Raw genomic sequence first — 14,106 nt, forward strand, 5'->3', positions numbered from 1 at the left:
GATGCAAAAACATTTTCTTATTTTTAACAAATGGTTTAACTTCTCCCATAGAAGTGAATGGAGAGCCAAGGCACGGGTGCGCTTGGCTATTTCTCGCTCGTATCATTGGGGGACACAGAAGACCATGGGTATAGCTGTTGCCACTAGGAGGCGACACTAAGCAAAAAAGTGCAAAAAAGCGGTCACTTCTCTATTCACCTCTATGGGAGTTTCGGAAATAACCGAACCGGAGCTTGGCTACTTTTGGCACACCTTTAGAATGGAAAGTGGCCGTGCTTGCGCAGTGCGCCCTTATACATATACATATATATATAATATTTATATTTTTATTGTAACTTGGGTTTCTCTTAACCTTTCAGGATACTGGATTTCGATTAACAGAAGAGCTTTTATCCCAGACTAGGAAAGTGTTTCCCGTTGTCATACAGTACATTGTGGACCTGCTTATCTGGGAGGAGCAGAAGAGTCTGCCAGCCTGTCTGAATATGGGGTAATACATGGTGCTGTTATGTTCTGCTGTACCTGTACTGTAATTTAGGCTGTAGTTTATAGTATCATTGCATGCTATTACTGTTATATGTTCTAGCGCTCATCTGCTGTTCCATAGCAATGCCTTACAAGTACTCTGAAACCATATGTGCTGTATCCAGGGATGTATACTTATGGCTTTCACAGTAATTTTCCAGCCTGGTTATTATTCATAGAGTAGAATTCACGCAGTTTGTACGTAGCAGACTTGGGGTGCGGGATAATATATGAGAACTAAAGAACAGTTAAATAGATATTTCCATCTTGAGATCCACAAATAGAATAAAGCAGTATGGCACTCGCCATAAAAATATCTTCTTTTATTTATTCCACACTGTGCAAAAACAGGACGGGAGGAAAGAAGCAGAAGAGCAAGTGGCCTACGGCCGATCCGCGTCGACAGATGCTTTCTCAAGGCCTTTGTCCATCTGTATATCTACCTCTTGGACAAGCATCTATCTGTAGATTGGGGCCCCCATCCTCTGTGGCCTCTTTTTGTAGTTCCGCCTACCACATTCAGGCCGGAGGAGGTTGGAAAGGGGACTATCCTCAGATGAGAATACTCCTTTAAGTTTGCCCATGGCAAACAGTCTGGTCACTGCTTTCTATAGACGTGTTATTTCATGTCTAGGAAGATATGCAACCGCCAGACATATCTGGTGCCACATAAAACCAAGGGGAATACAGGGTTGATAGGTACAAATACAACTCTTTGGATCCTAGTGTCCAGGGACTGCAGTTTTCCAGGCCCCATCTATACCAGCTTTATTTACTGAATGGTCCTGACCAACTATGTTTCTCCTCCGCAGCCCAAGCAAATCAGACCGTTACTACTGTGTGCTATACAGCGATGAACACCACTCCAATGATCACTTTATCTACAGTCTGCAGAGATCCCTGGGCTGTGACATAAAGGAGGCCCAGGCAATTACCAATGCGGCTGAGAGAGAGGTCAGTGAATGTTTTCTTCTCCACCAATTATATAAGTTTATACATTAAAGGGCATCTGTCAGCAGATTTGTACCTATGACACTGACCTGTTACATGTGCACTTGGCATATGTGTTGGTCCCATGTTCATATGTGCCCGCATTGCTGAGAAAAATTATGTTTTATTATATACAAATGAGCCTCTAGGAGCAACGGGGCCGTTACCATTACACCTAAAGGCTCTGCTCTCTCTGCATCTGCCGCACCTTCTTCACTTTTATTGTCAAAGCCAGGCATGATGATGTTTACACTGCCTGTCCTGTCAACCACAGTGCAGAGCGCTTGGCAGTTGCAGAGAGAGCAGAGCCTCTAGGTGTAACTGCAATGCCCCCGTTGGTCCTAGAGACTCATTTGTATATATTAAAACTTCATTTTTCTCAGCAATGCGGGCACATATGAACACAGGACGAACACAGATGCCTTCAGCTGCCAAGCGCACATGTAACAGGTCAGCCAGTGTCATAGGGACAAAACTGCTGACAGATGCCCTGTAAAAGGGGTTTCTCACCATCAAAGACATTCCTGGCTTATCCATAAAATATACACTCAGCGTTGGGTCACGTTGGTCAGAACTCTGCTACATGCTAGAACAAAGTGGATGCATTTCTTGGAGAGCACTGTGCTTCTTTGCCTCCTGTCATCTCTGATCACCTTTTCCAGGTGCCTAGTCAATAGCCATTCATGCAGCCTCCCGATGAGAGCTCGGCAGACCACTATGACGACTACCAGTCACATGTTAGTGGCTTATCTTATGAATAGATCATAAATGTCTTTGTTGATCAGACAGCCCCTTTAATATGGGGGCTACAGCAGTCAGACCCCCACTGATTGGACAATGGCTGCATCATAGTGATATGCAACTGATCTCTTGGATGACACAACCTTTTTAATGCTCTATCCAGTCTTGCATACAGCTGCTTAGTTGTTCTTGGTTATAATGCCTGATAATCCTGCCAAAGTATAAGTGGTTTAATACCATTTAACCTCTTGAACTCCTGAAACAGGGCCGTACAACTATTAAAGAAGGCACTTTAGATGAATGTCAAGAAATTGCAGAAAAGCTCAAGGTAATCACTATGTATTAATACTTGTTTTAATTTGTAATGTAATTGTTAATTTATTTTAATTTTTATGTTACAGATACACAGATGTAGCACAGATACATTTATCATATATATATTACAGCTAAGTTTATTATTTCTGTGCTCAACTCCCTTCTTACTAACCTGCCAAATGTCAGGAGTAGTGCACAGTTGGGAGTGAATATGCTTGCAGGGTCAGATGACACAAGGGCTATCCCATCCTGCACAGTGCCGCTATGCTGGGGAATAAACTCCGGGATCCCCATCAATCAAGAGTGGGGGATGCAGGGCTGGTTTACTGTTACATTTCCTTCACACTTAGGATCGGTAGGGGTTCCGGGAGTCATATCCCCACAATCATAATTTGATGACATTGAAATATATCATCATTTTTTAAGATGGGAGTACCCAAGTAATCAAATTCTTAAGAAATGCATCCTTACTTACTCTGCTGTTCATTCCCAAGATTTAAGGTTCATTTAGACTGGACTATATGACAGGTGATTGTCGGAAAGGAAGCGATCCTTCCCGGCAACCATCTGCTTGTTAGAGGAGGAGATCGCTGCATGTAATAGCAGCGATCTCCTCCACATCACTCGTCCTCATACAGACTCATTGTTTGCCAGCAGCAAAGCATGCTTACCCAGCACGATCTGCTGCCGGCAAACAATGATTTAGGTGCTCATACAAACGATCCAGTTACCCAAAGAACGAGCGTTTCGCTGTTTCATCAGGTAAACGGCGGCACCTTTACACTGCCAGATAATGGCTAACGAGCTGTTCTAAGAAAGCTTGTTAGCGATTATCTGGTGGGTTCTCGGACAGTGTAAAGGGCCCTTAAGGGTACATCATTTGGCAATGCTCACTAGTAGACCCTAGATGCCACAGCCAAGGTCGAATAGGATCTTTTATTTACTGAGTAATTGAATCTTAGTCGAAAAATCCTACATGTAATCAGTAGACTGTTCACATCATAAATTATTATTCATCTGCTGGTTAATAGCAACTACTGACTCCAAGGTTACTAATAAAAAGTTATAAAAATCAGTTTACTATGATAGTCTCACAGATCGCACTATGAAGGGTTCATCCCACTGTTTCATTCCACAGATTTCTTACTGAATGCATAGTTTTCAGTGGAAAAGTAAATCTGAAAATGCTCCCAATGAGTTATCATGAATCCTGAATTTTTTGCCCTATTCCAAACAAAACGTGTCTTTTACCTGTTTGACTGCCCCTGATGGTGGTTGACTATGATATAATTGGGCCTTGTAGATATATGACCATCATGATAATAGATAAAATAAAATTTAGTGAGCAGCACAAATGCAGCTCAGGAAGGTTCACATTGATCACTGCCAAATGAGGACTCCTATAATCTAGCTTGGCACGGGGACTCGTTTTTTCTCATGTTTTCTTTCTTGTACTGTCAGTGGTATTTATAAAAATATCTTTTATGTGTTTTTTGTTTTATTTCAGACATATTCTGAAAATGTGTCTTTGCGGCCTCTACGTGTTGAAGTTCTTAGTTTTCTGGTAATGGCACATCAAACGTCCGCATGCCGTCTTGGCATCTGGTTGAACAAGCTTTTGGCCTACTCAAGTAAGTAAGCTTGTACATGCCGCCCACCCACAGTACTTCACTAACTTAAAGGGGTTGTCCAGGTTCAGAACTGAACCCAGACATATCCCTTTCTTTACCCCTCCGGCTTCCCTGACATGAGCATCGGAGCATTTCATGCTCTAATGCTCTCCCTTGCCCTGCATTTTACAGGCTAGGGCAGCACTTAAGCACGCCCATTAGTGCCCGTGACGTCACGGGGCTCACTGCTGGGCGGAAGCCTCCGCCTGGCAGTCCCTATGGAGAGCCCGGTACATCTCCTAAAAATGCTTTTGCCCTGCATGATTCAGCACAGGGAAAGGAGAGCATTGTAGTATGAGATGCTCAGATGCTCATGTCGGGGGGGCCGGAGGGGTCAAGTTAGGGATATGTCTGGGTTCAGCTTTGAACCCGGACAACCCCATAACTTTCCAAACTTTCACCACCATTCTGTCTTTAGTGCAACTATTCCTGTCTTTGAAGAGGTTGTCCAAGATTTTCATATTGATGACCTTTCCTCAGAATAGGTCATCAGTATGTGATCTGTGAAGGTCCAACCTCCAGCACCCTTTTTGGTCCGCTGTTTGCAGAGGCTGCGCTCTGGTGAGTGCTGCGACCCTTTCCTAGTCCAGTGACGTCACGTTCATCAGTCACATAGCCTAGGTGCAACTCCGTCCCATTCAAGTTAAAGGGCCTGGGTTGCAATACCAAGCGTAGCTACTATCCATTGGACGGCACTGAGCTTGGTAAGCTGCTAGGCGTCCTGCAGCCTCCTCAAACAGCTGATCATGGGGGGTGTCGGACCCCCACTGAGCTGATATTGATCCTGAGGATACATCAATAATAAACACATGATCAACCCCTTTAATCCATCAAAAAATAAACTGCTAATAAACCTCTTTTGATTTTAGGTGACTTTCGTCAGATCTTCTGTCAGGTGTGCTTGGCGCCACAAACAACCACCCTGAAAGAGCTGTGCCATGTCAGTTTGTTTATCCTTAGTGACGCCAAACTTCATAAAGGTAAGTGTTTTGTTTGTACAGTATGTTTATTTATTCCATGAAGTTAAAGGGGTTATCCAACACCTATAATGGCCCCAAAATGCCCAGGCACCTCGTACAGGTTATACCTACTCTGCTCCCCGACACCCACGTCGCTCCTGATACCGAACGGCCGCCGCTGCATCTCCCCTTCACCTGTATGAAGTGCCCAGGTATTTTGGGGGGCATTATAGGGGTTGGATAACCCCTTTAAGAATAAAGAAATCTGTAACCAATCTGATCATCAGCATGTACATAAAGGTTGCAGGAGAGGAGCGTGCTGATTTTGTTGGTGTTGATGACCTTCCAATTTGTGTATTTGGGTGGATGTCATGATACAGTGACTGAAATGGAGACAGATGGGAGGGAAGTGACAGCAGAAGGAGCAGGGGTTCCTAGCAAAAAGTTATCACATGAGTGAAGCTAGTTTTATAGAAAATGGGTCTCTGGACAAAGGGAGAAAATGGGAATGAGGTAAATAGGAAGGATGCTGTACAGCGTATGTCCCTTGTAGTACAGAACAGTGATGTGATGACTTCCAGCTATCAAGGATCAAAGCTTTACTGCTATAAAACAGTCTTTAAAGAGAACCTGTCACCACAAAATGCAGTGCAATCTGCAGGCAGCAGTTATAGAGCAGGAGATGCTGAGAAGATGTATGTTTTGTGGGAAAAGATTCAGTAGTACTTTTATTTAATACATTTGTATCTCTCCTCTTTCTGACTTCATTGTACATGGGGGAGGTGTTATCGGTGTTTGATAGCATTCTCTGTGTAAGCGTGTATACACATAGCTGTCAGTCACTGATAGCTGTACACAGGGGAGGTGTTATCAGTGATTGATAGCATTCTCTGTGTAAGCGTGTATACATAGATAGCTGTCAGTCACTGATAACTGTACACAGGGGAGGTGTTATTAGCAGTGATGGTCAGTTCGCAGTGTTCGCCAGCGAACACATGCAGGGTGCCATCTTTAGTAAGGTAGACTCACCCCTCCGGCGATGCACAGGGAAGCCCTTACCTGTGCCGGGAGCCGGTCTGAAATCAAATGCAGTCACCGGGAGCAAGCTGTTCCGAGAACAGCCAGATGAAGGCCCCGGCGGCTGTTCTCGGAACTGCATGCTCCCGGTGACTGCATTTGATTTCAGACCGGCACAGGTAAGGGCTTACCTGTGCATCGCCGGATGGGTGAGTCTACCTTACTAAAGATGGCAGCCCGCATGTGTTCGCTGGTGAACACTGCGAACTGACCATCACTGGTTATCAGTGATAGCATTCTCTGTGTAAGTGTGTATACAGAGATAGCTGCCAGTCACTGATAGCAGTACACAGGGGAGGTGTTATCAGTGATAGCATTCTCTGTGTAAGTGTGTATACAGAGATAGCTGCCAGTCACTGATAGCAGTACACAGGGGAGGTGTTATCAGTGATAGCATTCTCTGTGTAAGTGTGTATACAGAGATAGCTGCCAGTCACTGATAGCTGTACACAGGGGAGGTGTTATCTGTGATTGATAGCATTCTCTGTATACACACTTACACAGAGAATGCTATCAGTCGCTAACACCTCCCCTTTGAACAATGAAATCAGAAAGAGTAAAGGATTAAATGTAAACATTACAAATTTTACTAAATCTTTCCCACAATTAATATACATCTATCTGCTCAGTTTCTCTTGCTCTGTATCATGCTGCCTACAGATTGTATTGCCATTTGTGGTGACAGATCCTCTTTAAAGGTGGTGTCCAAGATTTTACTATTGGTGGCCTGTACTCTGAATAGGCTGTCAATATCTGACCAGCGTAGGTCTGACACCGATCAGCTGTTTTGCAGTAGTTGCAGTGCTGTAAGTAGGTGCCAAAACTACTCCACACCACTTTAGTAAAGAAAGAGCGTAGTGGGTAGTGGGAGGAAATGCACAAGTCTCCTCAGGTAGGCCAAAAGCAGTATTGAAAAAGTTTTTAAGTAGATGAAGCAGACTCAAATTTTACATAAACACCAAGCCCGGCCACCAGCACATTTTTGTCTCATTCCCAGACAATCTTTTTAATTCCTCTAATTCCATTGTTTTCCAGGCTTCAGGAAAGTGCTTCATGATCTGATCTTCAGCAGTTTTTTCATGGAGATGGAGTACAAGAAATTATTTGCCATTGAGTTTGTGAAGGTAATTTGTAATTTTTTTTTTTGTTATGTAGTATCTTTTCAGAAAATGGTGTTTTCTTTGTATTAAATGACATGTCCAATGTATATAGATAACATAATCACTTTTTTTAACATTTCAGTTTTCTCTGCAAGCTGTTACGCTACTTTCTCGCCCATATTCCTTGGGGGACACAGGAAACCATGGGTATAGCTCTGCTCCCTAGGAGGCGTGACACTAAGTGAAAGCTGTAAGCCCCTCCTCCATCAGCTATACCCTCAGCCTGGAGAGAGAGACTACCAGTTTTTGCTTAGTGTCCAAGGAGGCAAGACACTCCCTGCTTAGGCAGGGTTGTTTTCCTATAATTTTTTATTTTTGCGTTATTTGTTGTTTTTAATTCGGTTTTTTTCTACTTACAGGGACAACAGAGGCGCACTAGACCCCTCTGTTTTCTCCCGGGGTTGAGTCGCGCCAGTGCCGGTAATACCGCACTGCCGCCTCCCCCACAGAAGACAAGGTGGACCAGGGCAGCCTCGCTCCCCTGCGTCCCGCCAGCTCAAGGGTCGCCCGCACGCCAAGTCCCTCCCCCGGCTTCCTGCCACTGCGGTGCCAGTGGCTGAAGGGGCGACCCTGCTGGATGGATTGAGGGTGAAGACAGCGTATGGTGAGAGTGGCTGCTCCAGCCTCCCCTTCCCTCCCTCCCACCGCTGCTACATCTCTCCGTGGTGTCCATCTACCCCCCCCTTCCCTCCCCTCCCCCATGGGCATATCGGGGCCGGCAACTTTACCGGCCATCATTTGGGGGGGGACTTCGTTCTGGTGTTGCAGACCCAGGACAAGCTGGTTCTTAGGGGGGTGACTACCACTTCAACGGCAGGGCAGTCAGGGGGACGGCTGTATGAGGAGTCGTCACATTCAGGCGGGGGCCGCTTACTTGGCGCGAACGGCACCTTTTCATGGCCGGCACTTCATCTACCTAGGGGGTTAAATCATTTTGCCGCGCGCGCGTGCGGCTCTGCTTCTCCTTCAGCGCGGCAAGGGGGGGGGCGGAGCTTACTACATGCGCTCCGCTACTTCCTGGTTCGTCGGGCTCCCCATCTCAGGTGCTGCGTGGAGCTCTCTCTCTCTCTCTCTGCCGTCCGATCCTGAAGCTATTCACCTCTGTGCCTGCCGCCTCTCCTCCACAGCCTCCCTTCAGTCTGCTGCCCTTGCTGTCTGCCGCTTGCATCATCTGGGTCTGGTAGGACTGTTAACCCCATCCGTGCCACCAGTACTGTTACTTGGGTGTGATCCCCGTTTTTTCACCTGGGGTCTCCCACTTTAAGTGCAACTTTTTTTTCCACCATGTCAGACCCTTCTGCAGCTGCCAAGCCTTGGTACCATGCCTGTACCGCTTGTAGGGAAGCCTTTCCCCGGGGGCAGTCTGATCCGCACTGTCCTGCATGCCGAGCTCCACCGCAGCCTCAGTCGCCCGCTGTGTCGCTCCCTGCTTCCTCTGACCCGCCTGACTGGGCTAGATCCCTGTCCCAGGCCGTGGAAAGCCTCACTCAGGTCGTGGGCCGCCTAATAGACAGGCCGCCTACCCCGCAGGACGCCACTCTTACTGTCGCGCCCTCCGGGTCCATCGCTTCTGCCGCTGCGGCGGGTTCACCCTCTCTTAGTGACCCTTCCCGAGCTAGGCACTCTCAGAAGCGTTTTAGAGTAGAGCGAGCCTCCTCCTCGGATGCCTCTCCCCGCCACGCGTGCGCACTCAGACGAGCCTCTCCTCTCCAAAGGATTCGCTCTCTGAAGGTGAATTGGCGGTTTCAGATTTGGAAATGGACTCGGCCCTGCCGTCCAAGCTAGCCTCAGCGATGAGTCAGCTCATCTCTGATATTCGTGACACCTTTAAGGTGCAAGATGACCCCCCTAGCTCTGACGCAGCTAGCGTCTCCTTTATCAGACCCAGGCAGGCCTCAAAAGTTTTTCCAATCCACTCTGATTTCTCCTCCGTGGTGTCTAAGGCTTGGGCTCGCCCGGACGCCCGTTTTGTCAACCCCAAGAAGCTGGACATTTGCTATCCTTTTCCGGCCGATGTCGTGGCCACCTGGTCGTCCCCACCCAAGGTGGACCCCCCTGTGGCCCGTTTGTCAAAGAACACGGCCATCCCTGTTCCCGACGGGTCCTCTCTTCAGTCAGCGGAGGACCGTCGCATGGAGACCCTTTCCAAGGGCATTTTTGCTGCCTCCGGTTCTGCCCTCAGACCGGTTTTTGCCTCTGCTTGGGCAGGTAAAGCAATCTCTGCTTGGGGTGCGCAGCTGGAACAGGAGTTGGACTCGGACGTCCCCATCCAGGACCTACGTTCCTTGGCCCAGCTTATTATTCGGGCCGGGAATTTTGTTTGTGAGGCCTCCCTTGATGCGGGAGCCCTTATTGCACGCTCCTCCGCCCTGGCGGTTTCCGTCAGGAGGGAGCTCTGGCTGAAGGTTTGGAAAGCGGACGCTGCCTCCAAACGTTCCTTGGCGGGGCTACCGTTTGCGGGTTCCCGCCTTTTCGGGGTCCGCCTAGACGAGCTTATTTCGGAGGCCACGGGTGGTAAAAGCACCCATCTTCCTCAACCCCAAGCCAGGGGCGCCCCCCGCGGACGCCCCGGTGCGTCTCGTTTTCGGTCCTCCCGCAGGAACTCTGGGGCTCCCCCCGCAGCTGCCGCTTCGGCCCCTCCCCAGGATAAGCGTAGGAAGCCGTTTTTTCGGGCGCAGCCCTCCTGGCGCAGGCCGCAGGCTGCCCGCACACCCGCAGCAAAGCAGTCCTCTGCCTGAAGGCGCGCCCCCACCCACCCGGGTGGGGGGCCGGCTCCTCCTTTTCAGGGACGTCTGGATGGCTCACGTCTCCGACGCCTGGGCTCTCGAAATTGTGTCCTCCGGATACAAAATCGAATTCGCGTCCTTCCCTCCAGATCGGTTCTTTCGCTCCCGCCCGCCGCGGGACCCGAAAAGCGCGGCTGCGTTCTCCGCGGCTGTTCAAGCCTTACTGGACAGAGGGGTGATTACCCCCGTTCCTCTAGAGGAAAGGTTCCAAGGGTTCTATTCGAACCTCTTTGTAGTTCCCAAGAAGGGAGGTTCGGTGCGGCCCATTTTGGACCTCAAAAAGCTCAACCGTTTTCTCCTCCTTCGACGGTTTCGGATGGAGTCCCTCCGTTCCGCGGTGGCTTCCCTGGAGCGGGGAGACTTCATGTCTTCCATCGATATACAGGATGCCTACCTCCATGTTCCGGTAGCCCGGTGTCACCATCGCTTCCTCCGATTCGCCGTGGGGGACCTCCACTTCCAATTTGTCGCCCTTCCCTTTGGGCTGGCAACAGCCCCCCGGGTGTTCACCAAGGTCCTGGCCCCGGTTTTGGCCTTACTCCGTTCCAGGGGTGTTTTTCTGCTACCGTACTTGGACGATATCCTCATCAAGGCTCCGTCCCTTTCTCAAGCGGTTGCCAGCGTGGATCTCACTCTAGAGACTCTGGCGAGGTTCGGTTGGGTCATCAACTTCCCCAAGTCCTCCCTTCCCCCCTCCAGACAACTGGTCTTCCTGGGAATGCTTTTAGACACGGGAGCGGCGGAGGTACGTCTTCCCTCGGAAAAACGATTGACCCTCCGCCGGGCGATTCGGGGTCTCCTTCTCCACCGTCGACCGTCCTTCCGCTTCTGCATGCGGGTCTTGGGGCAGATGGTTGCCTGCTTCGAGGCGATCCCATTTGCGCAGTTTCACTCCCGCCCTCTCCAACGGGCGATCCTCTCCTCCTGGGACAAATCGCCGCAGTCTCTGGATCATCCCTTCCATCTATCGCCTCCGGTGCGGTCATCTCTCCGCTGGTGGTTACAGTCCCCTCTTCTGGGCAGGTCCTTTCTGCCGCTCAACTGGTTGGTGGTTACAACCGATGCCAGTCTCTTGGGCTGGGGAGGCGTGTTTCCTCCCCGATCCGTCCAGGGCATTTGGTCTCCATCGGAGTCCAAACTCTCGATCAATGTCCTGGAGCTGAGAGCGGCCCTTCTGTCTCTGCGACACTGGACTCATCTGCTGAAGGGTCATCCAGTTCGTGTGCAATCGGACAACGCCACGGCCGTGGCATACATAAACCACCAGGGGGGCACTCGCAGCGCTGCAGCGATGCGGGAGGTCACCAGCATTCTCCGTTGGGTGGAAGCCCACGTCCCGGCTCTATCGGCAATTTTTATTCCAGGGGTGGACAATTGGGCGGCGGACTTCCTCAGTCGCACCACTGTCGACCCCGGCGAGTGGTCTCTTCACCCGGAGGTATTCGAGGCCATTTGCCTTCGTTGGGGCATGCCGGACGTGGACCTCATGGCCTCCAAGTTCAATCACAAGGTCCCCGCCTATCTGTCCAGGGCCAGGGATCCGGGAGCTTGCGGAGCCGACGCCCTCGTTCGTCCTTGGCGAGGCTTCGCGCGTCCGTACATATTCCCTCCCATCCCACTCCTGCCCAAGGTCCTTCGGAAGATCGCGGCGGAGGGCGTCTCGGTGATTCTGGTCGCTCCGGACTGGCCCCGCCGGTCTTGGTATGCCGACCTCATGCTGCTCCTGGCAGACGCGCCCTGGCCGCTGCCCGCCAGGGAAGATCTTCTCTCTCAGGGACCGATCTTCCACCCGCGTTTAAGGTCCCTACGTTTGACGGCGTGGTTGTTGTGACCACCGTCTTGACACGTAGGGGTTTTTCTGCGGACGTCGTCCGCACCATGATCCGTGCCCGCAAGCCGTCCTCTTCTAGGATCTATTATAGGACCTGGAGGACCTATTTGGGGTTCTGTGCCGATCTGGGGATTCCTCCGCTCCGCTTTTTTCTCCCCACTGTTTTGTCCTTCCTGCAGAGCGGACTCGCCCAGGGTCTGGGTCTTAGTTCTTTGAAGGGTCAGGTGTCTGCGCTGTCCATCTTGTTTCAGCGCCCACTGGCCCCCCTTGGTCCTGTCAAGACCTTCCTTCAGGGCGTGGCTCACGCGGTTCCCCCGTACCGCCCTCCGGTACCGCCCTGGGACCTGAACCTGGTTCTCTTAGCGCTCCAGGCTTCTCCTTTCGAGCCTCTGCGGACGGTTTCCTTGCGACTTTTGTCCTGCAAGGTTATTTTCCTTGTGGCCGTCACCTCTCTTCGGATGGTGTCCGAATTGGCTGCACTCTCCTGTCTGGAACCTTTCCTAGTGTTCCACCAGGACAAGGTGGTCCTTCGTCCGGTCCCTTCCTTCCTTCCTAAGGTGGTCTCCGCCTTTCATCTGAACGAGGACATCGTTCTCCCCTCTTTGTGTCCTTCCCCTTCCCACCCCCGGGAGAGGGAGCTTCATCGCCTGGACGTTGTCAGGGCGCTCAAGGTTTACCTGGAGGTAACCAGCTCTTTCAGGCGTACTGACTCGCTCTTTGTGGTTCCGGAGGGGTCGCGCAGAGGGATGGCGGCATCCAAAGTTGCTATCGCCCGTTTTGTCAAGATGGCTGTTACTGAGGCTTATCTCGCCAAGGGCAAGGTTCCGCCCCTCGGTGTTACCGCTCACTCCACTAGAGCGGTGGGGGCTTCCTGGGCTCAGAGGAATCGGGCTTCTACGGAGCAGATTTGCAAGGCGGCCACTTGGTCCTCCTTGCACACCTTCACCAAGTTTTACAGGGTGCATACTCATGCGTCGGCTGACGCTGCTTTAGGCCGTCTGGTGTTGCAGGCGGCAGTTGATTGATGCCTCCGGTGTTGGTCTAGTTTGTTCTGGTCCCTCCCTTCTGGGACTGCTCTGGAACGTCCCATGGTTTCCTGTGTCCCCCAAGGAATATGGGCGAGAAAAGGAGACTTTTGTATTACTTACCAGTAAAGTCTCTTTCTCGCTCTTCCTTGGGGGACACAGCACCCGCCCTTCATTTGGGTTTACAGTTGTGGTTCCGGCTTGGTTGCCCCCGTTGGGGCTTGACAGTTCCTTTTTTTCCGGTTGGTGGTTATCTTTCACTACTTGGACACGCAACTGGTAGTCTCTCTCTCCAGGCTGAGGGTATAGCTGATGGAGGAGGGGCTTACAGCTTTCACTTAGTGTCACGCCTCCTAGGGAGCAGAGCTATACCCATGGTTTCCTGTGTCCCCCAAGGAAGAGCGAGAAAGAGACTTTACTGGTAAGTAATACAAAAGTCTCCTTTTCACACCAGCGTTTTTGCTGGATCCGTCATGGATCAGCAAAAACACTTCAGTTCTGATAATACAACCGCCTGCATCCATTATGAACGGATCCGGTTGTATTATGTCTTCTATAGCCATGACGGATCCATCATGAACACCATTGAAAGTCAGTGGGGGAGAGATCCGTTATTCTGTCAGCGATGGGGACGCAACCAAATGGAACGGAATGCATTCTGGTGCACTCCGTTTCTTTCAGTTCAGTTTTGTCAGAAGGAAGAAAAAATTAGACGCAATACGGATCCTGTCGTTGTAGCAGCTGTAAGGCCTGTATGGTCCCATCAGAATTGGCTTATGATTTGGTAGCCAAAAGCAGGAGTGGGTACAAAACTCAGAAGACATGCAAATATTCCGTTCACGTGTCATCTCTGTTTTGGATCCACTCCTGTTTTTTTGGCATTAGCAATACTGATGGATTACTGACCAAATCCTGACGAAGTGAAGGCGGTGCTCCACAGACAGGATCAGTTTTTTGAGGGTAATTGTTATGACAGATCAGAGGAAGGGCTAAATAATCAGTGACGTCAACACAAACTTACTGCTGA

The 14,106-nt window shown here is 50.1% G+C and overlaps 1 protein-coding gene across 2 annotated transcripts in view; it reads left to right on the forward strand.

Annotated features, from left to right (window-relative positions):
- The window catches only part of UBR1 (ubiquitin protein ligase E3 component n-recognin 1), a 144,732-nt gene that overhangs the window by 33,554 nt on the left and 97,072 nt on the right, over positions 1–14,106 (forward strand). For both annotated transcript variants that reach the window (XR_005774952.1, XM_040412845.1), the window contains exons 5-10: positions 360–490; positions 1,338–1,479; positions 2,522–2,584; positions 4,079–4,202; positions 5,111–5,221; positions 7,313–7,401. Coding sequence is in view for 1 of the 2 variants with exons in the window: in XM_040412845.1 (XP_040268779.1) it covers positions 360–490; positions 1,338–1,479; positions 2,522–2,584; positions 4,079–4,202; positions 5,111–5,221; positions 7,313–7,401 (660 nt within the window). In the remaining variant the exon portion in view is untranslated. The remainder of the gene's footprint in view (positions 1–359; positions 491–1,337; positions 1,480–2,521; positions 2,585–4,078; positions 4,203–5,110; positions 5,222–7,312; positions 7,402–14,106) is intronic.

Source organism: Bufo bufo, chromosome 11 (assembly GCF_905171765.1).
Source record: "Bufo bufo chromosome 11, aBufBuf1.1, whole genome shotgun sequence".
Classification (NCBI taxonomy): domain Eukaryota; kingdom Metazoa; phylum Chordata; class Amphibia; order Anura; family Bufonidae; genus Bufo; species Bufo bufo.